The sequence below is a fragment of the Sceloporus undulatus genome, chromosome 1 (assembly GCF_019175285.1).
Source record: "Sceloporus undulatus isolate JIND9_A2432 ecotype Alabama chromosome 1, SceUnd_v1.1, whole genome shotgun sequence".
In the NCBI taxonomy this organism is placed as follows: Eukaryota; Metazoa; Chordata; class Lepidosauria; order Squamata; family Phrynosomatidae; genus Sceloporus; species Sceloporus undulatus.
Window position 1 is genome coordinate 23,487,697 of NC_056522.1, and position 16,673 is coordinate 23,504,369.

General features: G+C 38.7%; 1 protein-coding gene across 4 annotated transcripts in view; it reads left to right on the top strand.

Moving 5' to 3' along the window:
- The window catches only part of BCL2L11 (BCL2 like 11), a 59,011-nt gene that overhangs the window by 33,014 nt on the left and 9,324 nt on the right, over positions 1-16,673 (top strand). For all 4 annotated transcript variants that reach the window (XM_042451610.1, XM_042451638.1, XM_042451629.1 and 1 more), the window contains one exon: positions 4,650-4,762. In XM_042451610.1, coding sequence (XP_042307544.1) covers positions 4,650-4,762 — 113 coding nt within the window. The remainder of the gene's footprint in view (positions 1-4,649; positions 4,763-16,673) is intronic.

Here is a 16,673-nt window from a genome sequence, read left to right on the forward strand (position 1 = left end):
GTCACATGTGGTTGTTGGTACAATGTAAAGAGAGTTAGACGGAGTTATGCAGACGAGAAGGACGCCGGGAGAAGCAGTGCTCCTGTCATTGTTCTATAATTGAGCGCAAGATTATCACCTGACATCCCATGAAGTTGCTCTTATGCCATCCTTCTCCTGTCAGTGAAGTGGAATGGTCTACGTAATTTTATTGAAGGCAGTTTCCTATCAAAAAAAGTTAGGGACCCTCCACTTCTGATGGGATGAGAGGACTTTGCGGGAAGTTGTGGTGATAATCTTTGCTCAGTGGTGTGCACATGACGGGAGCATCTTGCTTCTCACCCGTGAGTTTCTCCATCTAAAATACTCCTAACTACTCCAAGGTGGGCTTTGACATTAGAACAAAAGGAGGACACATTGAGAGATTTGATAAGTTTCTCTTGCTTCTCCTCTGTTGTTAGAAATTAACTGATCTGACACATAGTTTCGTGGGGAGTTGTCATGGAAGTGATAATCTGGGGAGGATTTCACTACCCTCATCCAGTCTACATGTGAACAGTGGCAGAACCACATTTAAGAGACACATCATCTATTGTCCTGTCATAGCTTGCCTCAGATGTCTGTTAAAATGGTATTGGGAATTTTATTGATGCATCTGCTGAATTTTTTGGCAGTTTCAGGGATACTCGTTTGCAGAAGGGAATGCGAGTTGCCTGACTCAATTTTGGAGTGGGCAAAGTGTGGCTGTTGGGCTGAAGTCTGTAGTCAGGGGGCTTTGGGAGGCTAAGCAGCTGCCGGGAGGCGTAGCCACCTCCAGTTTAATGGATTTGTCAATTGCTCTCTATTTGAAACCTGTTAAAGTGAAATCATGAGTAGCCATAAGTCACATGTGAATTGAAGCACATGACATACACAGAGTTTGGGGGAGGGGGGTGAATTCATCTCTTTTTTGACTTTGCACATAGTTGCAAAAATACTAGATACCCGCCTTATTTTTCAGATGTGATTAGAGTTTTTGTTGTTTCATGGGGCAAAACTAACCCAAAGAGGAGAGAAATATCAGTAATACTTACAATATTGGTGATGTTTATAAAATTCCTTCCTTTATACTGTGGAAGCATGCAGTTTCTCTGATTGTCTTTTGCCTTCTAAAATCCAAGGTAATGCATTAATCAGAAGTCTTTATTTTGCGTTGATTTTGTCCACATTGCAGTTTTGAATGGTTGTGGTGCCTACTGCAAGAGAACTATTGTTACATATCATGTGTCAGTGCCAGACGACTGTACATATGACAGATCCCTCCGTGCGGAGTTTTACATTCTGTTTGCCAGAGGAGAGGGGAGAAGGTGGTGGAGCAGACTAAGCTGGAAGAATAAGCAATATTTAAATTGTACATACTTAAAAAATCTTGCTTAGGTTGTAGGGCAGGGGGTTTAGGGCACTGAAGGTTTTTGAGGATTGTTTGTTGTAAGGAACAACCAAATCAGGTGTACGTTTTTGGTGTTTGCCTTCTATTGTGAATAATTTAATTGAGCTATGAAATGGAATACAGTGGGTCCTCACTTTGCTGGGATTAGGGTGCAGGATGTCCATGGAAAATGGAAAAAACAAAAAAACCCCATATCTGACAGCAACAGCTAGAATCTTGGTTTCTCCAAGTTCAACTCTGTGGTCAACATCACCAGACTTTCACCATAGAATTGTGCTGGAGGACTACAAGTAGCCTTCTGTTGCGTTGTTTTTGGTCACGTTTGGCAGAGTCTGTTGGAGACCTACGACAAAATACTGATCTATGAACGTCAAATCCTCAAAAGTTCAAGCCGCAATGTGGGGAGTGTGTGACTGTTATACATATGGGGCTTGTGCCGAAATCTTCATGTGGTTGAATGCAAGTTCTGCCTTTTGGACAGTAGGATTTTGTGAAGGCCCATTTATTATTTTCATTAATTCCTACTTCCCCACCCCAACAGCCTTCTGTTTGGTTTTTTATTGACTGAAGGTAAATCCATTTCTCTTGCTCCAACTGCACACACCCAAATGTGGGACTCAATTTGAATTGGCACTTTACTGTACATCCTGTAGATAGATTTGATAGGACTCAACAGCATATTTTTTTTGGAATGCACTTGGTAAATTAGGCTATTCCACAAGTTTATTATGCCTCTTTTGAAGTATTGACTGTCACCACATGCAGATAATGAAACTATCTGTAGTCATTTCTGTTGATCACTTTGTCAGCTTGAACAAAGCATGCTTGATTTCTGGGCATTACTGTGTTCATTTCATTATCCAAATTATTTGCTGTGTGAGAGTCCTGTATGAATGTAACTTTGTATAATTGACAAAAAAAGAAAAAGGTACAATTAAAGCAAGGGAAAGTTTATCAGGATAATTCAGATAATCAGATTTTTTTGGACCTTTTATTGAGTTTTGTTCGCTGGGAATTCAACCAAACAAGGAAAATTCCTGTGTTTGGGCTGATGGTTTTTGGACAAAGTCAGAACCATTTTTCAACCAATAGTTGTGTCTTTTTTTCGAATTTATAAACTTCTCCTTCTGTGAACAAATTAACTGCCTCTGGTAGTTGAGTTCCTCTTCTGAAGAGATTATAAAACTAATTATTTTTTCTCCTCTACGTGAGGCTGTCACTGAACATGAGTTCTTCTTTTAGGTTTTTTTACTGTGTTGCTAAGTGTGTAGCCCATTCACATATTAAGGAAGCCAAAACTCCACTCTTCATAAGACAGGATGTAAACAAGATGTTTTTTTCTGCTGTTCCTCTTTTCCTCATGCATGTGGGAAATAGCTTTAAACTAGGGTTTAAAGTGGACTGTGAATTTGGCTTCTTTGCAGAATTTAACTAGAAACCCATCATGTCATCATGGAAGGTATGTTTCAGTGGTAATCACTACTGTATTCTTAGGAGCAAACCTGATTGTTTTTTCCATTCTAGTTATTAAATAGATTTTTAAAAGCTTAGTATGATGTATAATTGAGTCTAAGACTTGTAATACCATGACAAATATGATGGATTTAGATGTGGAAAAATCTAGATAAATCTCGGCTATAAGATTGATAATGACTCATTCTCTCTCAGCCGTAATGTAATTCCCAGTAATGATAAAAATTACGTATATACTCATTAACAAACTTTGACAAAGCAGCTCTTTTTACAAAATCCTTTATGCCCCCTCAGTGCTACTGCCTTTTTCTTTCTTCCTCTGACCAGTGGTATTTAAATCGGCACTGGAAGATGTGAAGAGGGCTGGAGAAACAGACGTTTGCTGTTCATTTGGAGCAGTGTGGTTGTAGTAAACCATGCGCAAAGCTGAAATGGGAGGCAGTGAAATTCTACTTGACCACATTACTGTAGACAGCTGTCCTGCCACCATGGGCAAGGAAAATAGTAGCTCCGTGGAACCTTCGGAGCCTATGAACAGCAAAACAGAGAGAATAAGGGAAAACAGATAAGCCTACCTCACCAACTACCCCTAACATGTTTAAAAAAACCTATCAATTTGGCCACCAAAATGGAAATTTAAAAAAGGAGACTGGTAAAAGGAAAAGCACACACACACATACAAAAATCCATCCTTTAATGTATTTTGGAAGAAGCTTTCAAGTATTAGTCAAAAGATTCACAACGTTTTTATTTAGTTATGCAAGGCTTAGTAGACCTGGTTGTTCCATTTCACATGTGCATATTGTTAGTTTTGGATAAAAAGCTTGCTGAAACATGTTGACCTGCTCTTCTTTTTTGTTGTGTAGGAACCTATCCCCATTCTTTACATGTTATTTCTGTCTCTGGTACCAACCTAGGAACACATTTGCTTAGTCAACAGTGGTATAATTATACTGAGGTTACCAGAAGATGGGGAGAATATAAAAGGAACTAATAAAAGGTTTGTTTTAGGGCCAAACTAAAGATTAAACACATACTTGCTGCCAGAAATGCAGCTTTTCACCCCCATAAACTCTAGGAAATTTTCAACATATTCTCTGACCCAATTTTATATATGTTTGACCAAATTCAGTTGTTCTTGCTGTACCCATTATGAGTGTTGTTTGGCAGGGTGGTGAACATGGAATGGCAAAAATCAGAATCTTGGAGCTACTTGCGGTGGCTTCACTCTTTGCTTCATAACTTCTTTGGTGGGAGATAATCTTCCAGTATAACCTTCCTTATTGTTATTGTTTTATTGTTTGAGGCTAACTATAAATCAGTGCATTCTGTTTTACTCTTTGATGATGATGATGATGATGATGATGATGATGATGAAAGTTTGACCTTTGCAACAGGTGATTTGTTTTTGGGTGATTTGAAAAGCCAGCAGTTACACTTTGTGCCCAGGTGACTAGGTATCACATAAAGGTAAATATGTGAGTGGCCATATATCTTGCTCAATTTTGTGCTGGAAAGGTTAGATGGAAAAGTAGATTAAGCAAAGAACTGGGGGATCTGATCCCTCAGCAAAATATAAATACTGATTTCTTGATGGCTTGTTCAGTGAAAAATTTTCCTTCTTTTGTATCCTCACTAAGAATTATCATAGTCTTGTAATTTGGAAACAAAAATGTAGTAGAATCTTTGGATGGGTGTGTTGAAATGAGGGTGAGCTGTACCATTTTGAATTTTTTAAGATGTGTGTTTTTATGTCACTTTGATCCAGCTTCTAGGTGGCAGTCACGGGCTATCCCTGAAGATATGCGGCCAGAAATATGGATTGCACAGGAATTACGGCGCATCGGAGATGAATTCAATGCTTCCCACTATCCAAGAAGGGTAATCTTTCCAATACTTAAGTTTTTTAAAAAATTCTTTCCTGTAATCCATTTCTGTAGCTTTCTAAGTTTTGGCAGGAAAAAGCACAAACAACAGTGGTTGCATGGTATATCATTTTTATTTTTAATGTTATTGAGCATATTCGTATCACTCCCCCAAGGAGTGCAAGGTATCATAGATGGTACGCCATCTATCCTCTCAACAACCTTGTAGAAGAGGATAGTCAATGAGATAGTGACTGGTCTAAGGTGACAGAGTGAGTTTTGTGTCTCGGTTCATTTTTTTGTGCTTGGCAATTCCTGTTCTTAGTCTCATTGTAATCCCTATTTTACACTGACAACGTGTTGGATAGATTAGTACTTCACAAGGCAGACTAAAGAAGTATGTGGAATGAAGGAAGGCCCAAAAATACTTTGGTGTAGACAGAAATAATTGAATCAAGGAAATCATAGCCATGTACTTGGAAGATCTAATGGGGGCTGTTGATGACTAAGGACTCTTGGGAAGTTAGCAATAAGTTAAAGCTGACTTGAAGGCAGTTAACAAGAATAATAGAAAGGAAGTGGAAATTATGTTAATTAACAGTTTGCTGAACACCCAATTTTATATATGTTTCAGTCCATGAAGAAGAAGGTTACCTATGTTAGCAATAGCAATTACAGCGTGCCTGCGCCATACGTGGCTTTAACTTTATGTGGCTGTAAGGAGAATGGCATGAGTGCCCATGGTGCACACAGTACACCAGTTGCAGGAACACTCCCCCATTGAAGCTAATGGGGTTTGAGCTTATGCATTTTTCCCCATATGTGGGGGGGTCCGGGATGGATCTCCACATATGGGGAGGGCTCACTGTACATTTCTAAACCGCTCACCAGTGAACTCATCACTAAGAGGTTTACAATCTGTAAGCCAATTGCCCCCAACAAGCTGGGTACTCATTTTACTTACCTATTAAAGGATGGAAGGCTGAATGGACATTGGAGCCCTGTTCTAGGATCGAACTTACAATGTTGTGACTGCAGTACCAGGATCTAACCACTGTGCTACCAGGCCACACTAAGTGAACTCCCCTGTAGGATGATTAAATGAACCTAGTATCATTAACTGGTACCTAATAAAAGTTTTTGGCTGATAGAATAGTTTCTGTAAGCAGAAGGGGAAAGAGTGATACATCTTTCCCCCGAAAGCTTGCTTGTCATAAATTACTTTGTTGAGTGTTAAGCTGAAGCTAGTGTTCGTCATTAACAGCCTAAAATCATAAATCCAATCAGAAGCTTGGATCAAACCGGATTAGAGGAGTGCATTGAAGAAGAGTCAGAATACATTTCTCAATGTCAAACTAATCAAAGCAGAGTCTTGGAGCTGGCAAGTGTGCTTTCCACTATAGAGGAACATCAAATGTTTCTCCCAGCACCTGAACTTCATTTCTGGCTTCCCATTTCTATAGGGCCTGACAACTGGAACAGCTCTGACTAAGCTGCAGATGTATTTCCCCTTCCCCACATTTTTGATATTAGGACCAGTATATATTCACACAATCAGTCTACCTCACTCCAGTACTCTTGCATTGGCTCAGCTGTGAGAATTGCATTTAGTGCTAGAACTACACCAAATATGTTGGCATAGAAATGGAGTGTCTGACTTTAGCAAAACAGGTTCTGCTTGGAAATGAGTGCTTGCGAGCTAGAGCAGAGAGCTAATTTTTTTAAAAAATTAATATGGAGACCCACATTCAAGAGGGGTAGCTTCCATTACAAGGTGGAACAAGTGAAAATGGAGTCAAATGTAAACAGGGATACATTGTTAAAATAAATAACATATCATCCATTTGGCAATGAGATCATATTCTGATCTCATCCGGTGGCAGAATTTCTGAATTATTAGAAGGTATACCAAAGCCAGAGCTTCACTAAAGAGAGAAAAAAATCATTTTCTTTTCAGTATAGATTATATACAGATTGTTTTAAAAACAGTATCTGTAAGTGTATTTGAGTTGCCATGGTTGTAATACAAAGGCAAGCCAGAGAAGGTATAACTAAAATGAGTAAATCCTCAGCATAAACACAAACAAAAACACTGCAATAGATTTATGGTATTTTTTTTACTGCAAGTAAATGAATAGTATCATAATGTAGGAACTCATTCCTCAGAGTGCCAGTGTGCATGTATATAAATGTTTTTCTAAGGGTTCTTTCATTACTTCTTGATAGAAATATCAACCATCTTTTTAAGAAGTCCCTCTTGAAAATGCAAATTAACATTACTTTTACTGAAAAGAAGCTGTTGCAAGTTTTGGATTTGATTAGTCTATCTAGCGAGGGGAATGTTGGCACTCTTGTGAAACTGTGATTCCAGTTGAAATCACCTCCACAACCACACATATAGGGACCCTATATTTGTTTTCCCATAGATGGAAAAGAAGGTGAAGGATACTCCTGTGATCAGAAAAGGAAAGAGTTAAGCCCTCAACCTTTTTATCTTGCCTATTGTTTCAATCAAATTTGCAGGCCGTCACAGTAGCTTTTGAGTTTTGCTTTGTTTTTAATATTAAATTGGGAGATGCTTCAGTGGCTGGAATATTCTATCATTGTCTATGTTGCACAACTTTACTTGTGCTAAAAAAACCTAGTGAATTGTGAACCAAATTAGAGCACATCTAGCATGAACTCTCACTAGAAGTCAAGAAGATTAAACTGAGTCGGTTTTATGTTGGACATATCAGGAGATGATGTGACTCGTGGAAAAGATTATAATGCTTGGCAAAGTGGAAGGCAGTAGGAGACAAAGAAGACCTCATTACAGGTGGACTCATTCAATCAAGGAAGTGATAGCCCTGAGTTTGCAAGACCTGAGCAGGACAATTGATGACCAGGGTTTCTTGGTGGTGTCTTGTTCACAGGGTCACCATAAATCAAAGTAGACTTTGATAGTAAACAAAGACAGGTTTCGTTCTTAGTGGTTTGGTACAAATACAGCTGAAAATAAAATGGAAAGAGAAATTTCAAGATGACAGGGATTGTAAATCTGTCTGTCTCATCACTGTATCACAGCTGTTGCATACAGATTTAAATTGGACAAGCTTAGTGAAACCATTGTAGGAAATAGCAAAATAACCAGGAAGCAAGGCGACCTTTTCTTGTATTGTTTGAAACGTCAAATTATGCTTTGTAATACATAAATAGCTATATAGAAAAATTATAAACAATTAACTAAAAGTGAGATCTGTTGTAGCATGTTGTTGGCAAAGATGTGCTTGATTTTTAGACAAAATGTAGATAAGAGAGATCTTTACATTTGATACATTCCCCAATGCTTTCATCTGTCTGTGTAGGTAGATGTTGCCTACAAAGGTTTTTGCTTTGTAAATATGTGAACTCACTGGTAATGTAATGCAGCTACTTAGCACTCATTGTTATGTGTAACTAGGACAAACTTTTAAGACTGAGTCAGGAACCAAATAATTAATGACAATTCATTGTACTTTGCTACTGTATATGGACGAATTGGGGTAGCATTGCCCTATAGATAGGGCAGGGCTTCTGCTTCATTTCTGGACATGTCCAGACATGCCAATTCCCCAGTTAATACAGGCTGATTCTTTCTGATTTACAAATAGTGACAAGCATATAGTGAGGCTCCTTTTGATAAGTGAAAGCATCTTTTAAAAATAATGCTGCTTTGGGATGAATATTTCACTCGCTATTTGTGTGTGTGGATGTGTAACAAGGTGCTCATTTCCAATTCACTGTGAATATATCTTTTTTCAACCAGTGTTGCACATCTCTTGTCAATTCCATCCTCTTCTAAGTGATGCAGTAGTTGTGCCTTTAGGCAGTATTGGCAGACTTAATAACCTTGCTTGGAAGTTCACTTGTTGCCACCATAAACTGATCTGTGACAGCAAAAAAGACAGATCTTTCTCTTGATCTTTTAACAGGGAATGTGAAAGATTCACAGGCTAGACCTCGGCTAAGGGATTTTTCCACCTAATGTGAAGAGAGAGGCATTTGATTGATGGGAGGGTTCATGTAATCCTTTTCTGCAGTCCCAAAAAGTGCGCATAGGGAAAAGCAGCCAAGGAATGTGGAGGGGAGAGAGGGGGTTAAACCCCCCTTTAACATTTTCCCCTCCAGATGCCCCCATGTTATTTGCATCGCTGGTTAAACCTAAGTGAGTGATACACCATTATTTTTTTTCCAGGCGGCAATTTTCAGCTTAAGAAATATTTCCTCAATACTGTTTTGCTTCCCGTTAGCTATTTGTTTTGGCTAAACCTCTTTGGCTGTTTAGTATGTTTTATATTTAGCTCTTTCCCATTTTTCACGCCTTTATTTTGGATCATGTAGTTTTCATGTTCTACTGGCAAAGCATCATACACCTAATTTGTCACACACCAAAATAACGTGCAGACGAGGTGTTCTGTGACAAAATGGAGAGATGAATCATTTGGCCTATATATGAATTCAGTTTTAGACAGGGTGTTTTTGTTTTGTTTTATTTCCTCATTCATATAGGGAAACTTGCATAGAACATGCAGCTAAATGTTACTACTGATAACAATAGTGAATTCACCAGAGACTTCAGAAAGAGTGAGTGGCTGTCAAGGTCTGTTTTTGTTTCCTATGCACCTGCTTCCCTGGATTGAACTTACAGATTGTTTTGATTTGGAGATTACTACATTCCACTGTTTGCCAGGCCAGGCTCTTGCATCATTGCGTGCATGTGGAGGCTGTCAATGGACAGTTGTTAACCCCGAGGAAACTGTTCACTTGAGAGAACTGCAGTTGTTATGTCTTTGACATTAACGTTCTTTTATAAAGTTTTATATAGTTACAAAAAGTAAACATGCATACATGCACACAAAAAGAAACACAAGATGCACATAATTAAAATAAGAAGAAATACAACATCCTTCAAAATCACCTGTTTTAGTTAGAGTACCTAGCAAATTTTCCATAAATTACTATGTGAAACAGTTAATGATACAAACCATAATTATAATTAGCATAATTAACAACTAGGGCTCACATTACATAGAATGTTGGATTGATTCTTTTACACATACACATGGTCAGCTTTTTCATGAGGGCCAATGTCCAGAGTATCTTCTTCCAAATATAAAGAAACGGATTCACTGTATCTTTCCACTGTCATGCTATTTCTAATCTTGCTGCTAATCTAGTACTATATTTGTCCTTTTTTGAGTGAGAAGGTAGTCCTAGTCAAACATTCATTCATACACACACAAATAACTCATTGGGGATGGAAGCACATACTAGTGTATATACTTGACTATAAATTGACCACATGTGTAAATTGAAGGCAGGTTTTGGGGCCAAATTTATGGATTTTGATATGACTCATGGATACATTGAGGGTAAAACTTAGTGGCATGTAATGAAGGATATAAAGGATGAAGCAAAGGAAAACAATGCCAAAGAACTTACAAAATTCCCGCAGGGATAATTATTTGTGCTCCTACTAAAGGCTGGATGGATAAGAGAGTAGAAGTGGGCCATTCCTTCCAGTGCAGATTAAACTCTTGCCTTTGACCAGTGGATGGTGTGTGTGTTTTTGTGTATTACTTAAGATACAGTTGACCCGTGGATAAGTCAACTCAGGTTTTTTGGCTCAATTTTTTAACCTAAATTTCTAGACCTATACATGAGTATATACAGTAGTTCTGCTTGCTCCACCTCAAACCTCTGTTGACTCTGGAGATCTGAAGAGAGGCTGTGAAGTCACATTTGGTTGAACTTGGTCACAGTTCTCCACCCATTTTAGAACTTGCCTGTTACTATTTTCCTTTCCCACTTTTACTTTTCTGTGCAGTTTTGTGTAACCGCTTCCCAGTAAAAATAGTGTTTTGACATTTGCTATGAGTTTAAAGAGCAAGCATTCTTGGGAATAATAGTAAAAAACATGCTTTGTTAGCTAAATTCTCATCTCCCCCCTTCCCCTGTAGAGTGCCACCTACCTCTTGTGTATGCACACTTTGACCATTTGCATCATTAGTTTTTATTGAATGCTTGTTTTTTCTCATTGACAAATCAGTGCTTGTTTTTTTTTTCTTCCATTGACAAACTCTTTTCAGAAATAAAGTTTGTAGGCTTGGGTGTACAGTACTTATGATTGTTCTGAGTGTTGAAAGCATCATAAAACAATTTGAGTCAGCTATGTGATTGTATGTTGCCTCTCCCAAGTAATAAATTTAAAATAGGTTGAGCTCTCTTACTGAAAATTTTGAAATCGGAAATGCTCCAAAATTAAAAACTTTTGGAACTACACTGGTGCCTCGGGATACGAAATGATCGGGTTACGAAATTTCCGGGATACGAAAAAGTTGGATTGGCAAAAACTGTTTCGGGTTACGAAATATTTTTCGGGTTACGAAATTCATTTCGGCGCGAAATTCAAATGCTGCAAAGTGCAGCTATAGGCTTTCCAGTGCTAACGGAAAGCCTTTTCGGGTTACGAAATTTTCGGGTTACGAAAGGAATGGCGGAACGAATTAATTTCGTAACCCGAGGCACCAGTGTACAACACAAATAATGTAGTGTGTATATTTGTGAGTCTAGAGAGGGCTGGAGACAGACATGAACGAATGACCAGGAATGCCGCTGCCTTGAACACAGAAGTGGGTGATTGGAGGGTACACTAACCTGGTTCCTTATATAAAATAAACTTAGTGCAGTATTTTTACGTTGCAGAGAGAGAGACATAAGGAGATTTCAAAAACATGCTTTTTAAAAAATCATAGGGAGTGAACTTTCCAATGACAGTGAGGGGAGGTAAGCAGCACCAGAAGCTGGGCAGACAACAGGATCCAGAGCGGTTTCAGAGGCAGCAAGCTGCTGTTTCCAATCACATCTCATAAATACTGCACTATTTTATTTTATATAAGAGTCCTGATTAGTGTACAGGAGATCAGTAGGGAGCCTTACAGCAACCCTTTCTGCCTTAGAGGCGGCGGCGCTCCTGTTGCTCATTCCAGGGCAGAAGCAGGCAGCTGGCAAATATTCCAAAATCCAAAAATATCCGAAACACTTCTCATCCCAAGCATTCCAGATAAGGGAGATTCAACCTGTATTGTCACTTGTGTATCTGTTGGCAATGGTTCTTGTTAACTAACATGGCTTAGATTCTCCTATTAGCTATTCCATCACCATTGAAAGATCATAATTTCAGGTGATGAGCAGGAGTCCAAGATAACTCTAATCTTGCTTGACATTGGTGCCAGCATAACAGAGCATGCAGATCTGCAAATTTCTCCCAGATGCTTAATCTTACCTAAGAAGCCATCTCCCCTACCTAGGAATCACCCAAAGAAATTATTACCGAAAAGAGATGGGTCAGCATAAATCAGTCACCTAAGATGGTTATGAAATTGTCATTTTCCTATCTATTGCCTTTAACTGGCACTGCTCAAACACTCAACCCTAGCGTAATAAAAATGAATTAGGCATGGTTTTGACTGTGTCTTCCTCCATTAGCTACAAATCCGGAGCCTAACAAGCCGCTAAACTTTGCTGTAGCAGTAGTCTCAGTTATACCAAATTCAGATGAATGCTTTATTCTCTACTGCTGCAATGGATTTTAATTTTTCTAGCATTCTCTGCATCAGGAGGTATATATATATATAAAATTTATTCGGTCATTGACCAGCAAGTATCAGGAGGTATAAGTATAGCCAGTGCATTTCCATAACTGACAATACAACTGTATACATGTTTAACTTGGAAGTTCAACAAGTATGGGTAGGGTTGCAGCCTGAACAGTCTTACTGTATGTGTTTTGACTTCATACAGGTTTGTTTTGTTGCAGTTTTTTGCACTTAGATGTTAATATTCCTGCTATCTGAAAGCCCAATTGGAAGTGCTATTATCCACATTCCTTTAGATTTCCCAGTGGAGTCTGTTAAAATTGATTTATAAGATAATGTTGAAAAACATTGAGACTGGTTCCCCACTGCTTGTAATTCATCTGTCGAATTCAACACATCATACAAGTAGTTCTCAGGTAGGTTCTCATCCAGGCTTTGATTACAGCCAGACTTGCTTAGGTATAAAAGAGTTACTGTAATACGTGTATTGCATATCTGTATGAATCTTCCTTTTGTTTGAGAAGGGATTGGATCATATGAATTGGTTGTTAATTGGAGCATCCTCCTGCACTTCATAGAATCGTCCTTTTCTCCTGTCTGAACTGGATCTTAAGAGTTATTCTTTTGGAAAGAGATGTCTTATGTATATCTTGTTAAGTGGCCTTAACATTTGCGTTTGGTGGCCACAGGATCTTTTGTAGTTCTATCATCTTTTGTAGCTTTTGTTTGCTGGACTTCACAGTGGGGGAATCGTATCCTATCGTTCCTACTCAGAATTTCTGATGCCTTTGACATTCCAGTTAGAAAGGCAGTGCCGTCATTCTTTTCCCCACAACTTTAAATAAACTCTTTACAGTTTTGAAAATAAATGTATGAAAGGCTAATTTTGGAACAATCCCGTACATCTAAGATAAAACCACAGGCTGTTGTTTGACTGCCTCCACAGGAATTGCAGACATGAAACTGATTTCCTCCCCTCTCGTTGTGTAGGGATGTAGGGGAAGTGTTGTAGTCTTATCACAAATTCACTCATTATGTCAGGTGAGTTGGGTGAGGGCTTGACTAGAAAAGTCCAGGCCAGCTACTACCGTCCTCCCTTGGCTTGGTCTCTGGAAATGTCCTATGGCATTATTATTATTATTATTATTAACCTTTATTTATAAAGCGCTGTAAGTTTACACAGCATGTTAACATGTTACATGGCATGTTAACAGTTTTACCCTAGGTGACTCTGTCTCTTTCTAGCTTTTACCAAATACTACCTTAGCTTTTTTCCCCAGTTGAAACAAAGACCAGCGTAATGCTATAAGAGAATTTTGTCTTTCTTGTGGTCTAAACACATAAGAGTTTTCATGTGCTTTCAAGTCTAGCAGATTTTTGCTGATACCTTTTGGTATGAGCTCTGCCTCACGAAAGCAGATTTTCGCTGTAATAAATCTATCACAGTATTCCTGTGTGTTGCAACACAGCTAGCCAGCCAAACTGTTTACACAGGCAGTGTTCTAATCATTTTCCTGATTGCTAATTCTATAGCTCACCTTGATTTGTTTTATTTTGTAGTGATTCTTCTATTGTGTCTCTTTTTATTGCGAGCCACTTCCCCTCCATGAAAAAGTAGTATGCAAATGTACGTGTTTGCAGATGACGCATATGATTAAAAACATGTATTTGTCTCATGTGCTCAGGACATTTTTGGGTACATGTATAGAACATTGTATACATAGAAATCTAATGTGTGAAATGATCTTATATTATCTCAAAACAGCATTCACCAAATAAGAGTGGAAATCAAAACAACTAGCATGTTTGTCTATCTGATAAGTCACTTTTTTTTCTTTAGCATGTGAGACTTGCCTAAAGTTGAGGTGTAGTCAACATTAATATGTGCCTGCCGTGTTTTGTGTTACATGGCTGCAATTTTTCTATTATATCTGCTTGCATATATTTATACTGAAATGGAACCAGTGGGTGTTTACACAGGTGGAGTCACTTGAGAATAATTTAGAGGTTCAGTAGTTCATTAGCTCTGGCACATATTGCCTATGGCTTTATTTAGGTTCTTGGCACAAGCTAAACCAAATCACTGGTTTCTCAGATAAATTATAGCTACCAGATTTCATCCTTCGGGAATCTCTTAACATTTTTGAGAGTCAACAATTTAGACAATGACACAATTATACTCTGAGAATACCATCTTGTTTTTTGGCTTCTGTTTTCCCCCTTCTATGTGCTTTACCAGATCTCATAAATTATATATCATTTGTTTCTTATAACAAACCTCACATTAAGTTTAGTGGCTATGAATTAAGCAGTGTAGAAGAAGATTAAATATAGCGACAGTTACTTCAGGCCCTGCATTAGCAATGTCTGAGTGTTCTCAGAGAAAAAAGATTTCTTCACTTCTAGTCACCAAGATGCAGAAAAAGTAGGAGCCATTCTACTGTAGGCAAGTATAATTCCCTTTTTATGGAAATAATTGGGTTTTCATGACCTTTCTTTTTAAGAGCAGGTTTTGCATTGGGCCAGAAGTAAAATGCCAAAACATCCCCACATACAACTACAGAGATCTGTTTGCTCAATCTTTTTTTCCCTTTTCCTTTTCTTGCTTTGTCAGGATCCACTCCTTGTGCAGTTGGCTTGAAAATATTTTTTTTAAATAGAAATTCCAAAAAGTAAACTTTGAGCTTGCAATTTTATATAAGGGACACCATTTTACTACTCCATCGTATTTAATGGGACTTGAGCATTCATGGAGTTTGGTATCCATGGGGGTCCTGAGCCAAACCCTAGCAAATGCCAAGGGCCACTGTACATTTCTGTGACTGTAATCTGAATTGTGGGGATGGTGTCATTCCATAGAGAGAGACTGAGGCATCTCTCTCATATGCTTGGCTCATAAGCTGCTGCTATCTGTGTAGAGACTCTGTTTGAGCACATCTACTTGTCTGAGTTTGTATGGAGGATTTGTTCAGGCAACCAGAGTATCCGAGTAAACAGATTGAAAATGGAGGAGGAATGGAAATTTGAAAAAGAGATCAGCAGGCAGGCATGATCTGATAGTTTTTTTTTCATAATCTGTTGCGTGTCTATAAGTGTGCGTGTGTGTGTGTGTGTGTACGCATGCCTTTAAATCACCTGTCTCATCAATGTGTGTATGCATGTACAGTGGTGCCTCGGGTTACAAAATTAATTCGTTCCGCCATTCCTTTCGTAACCCGAAAATTTCGTAACCCGAAAAGGCTTTCCGTTAGCACTGGAAAGCCTATAGCTGCACTTTGCAGCATTTGAATTTCGCGCCGAAATGAATTTCGTAACCCGAAAAATATTTCGTAACCTGAAACAGTTTTTGCCAATCCAACTTTTTCGTATCCCGGAAATTTCGTAACCCGATCATTTCGTATCCCGAGGCACCACTGTATGCCTGCTTTCAAGTCTCCTGTCACCTTATGAATTCTATAGGGCTTTCTTAGGCAAGGAATACTCAGAGGTGGTTTTGCCAATTCTTTCCTCTGAAGTATAGCCTATAGCACATATTATACCTTGAATGTTTCCCACCCAAGTACTAAATAGAACTGACCCCACCTAGCTTCCAAAATTAGACAGGATCTCTCGAATAAGTGTGTCTTTGTGAGTCCAAATAATTTCACTTAATGTTAAGGGAATGTACTTTTTACTCCACATGGCTTGGCCTTAAATCCCTCTACATGGAAGTTTTAAGACAGAGTTGTAAAATTTCTAACTGGCCAAAGGTCCTAGCTCTGTTTCATGCAAATGAGTTTTTTGGATGACTATCTGTCGGGGGTGCTTTGATTGTGAGTTCCTGTATGGCAGGGCGTTGGACTGGATGGCCCTTGTGGTCTCTTCCAATTTTACGATTCTACGAATGTAGCATCTGCACTATGCAGGTTAAAGACTGGCACCTCTCCAGGCCTTTTTCTGTACCATTTTGTCTCTGACAGACGTGGATGTGAGGGCTGGCTTATGGGAAGAATATTAGCCTTCACTGTGGGCCCAAACAGACAGGCCAAAATAAAGCTGCTTCGGGTCACTTTGGAGGTATGGTGTTTAAATGATGTATGCGTCCTAAGAGGCTGGAAGCCACGTCAAAGCCATACTCCAGTCTTAAGGACTGGAGCGCAGCTTCTGGCCTCTTAAAATGTGTGTGTCATTTAAATAGCATACCTCCAAAGTGACCCAAAGCAGCTTTATTTTGGCCTGTCCATTTGGGCCCTAAAATTCTCTACTGAAGTGACTTTTAGCTCTTGGTAAGATACCACAACATAAGTATTATTAAATTAATAATGTCAT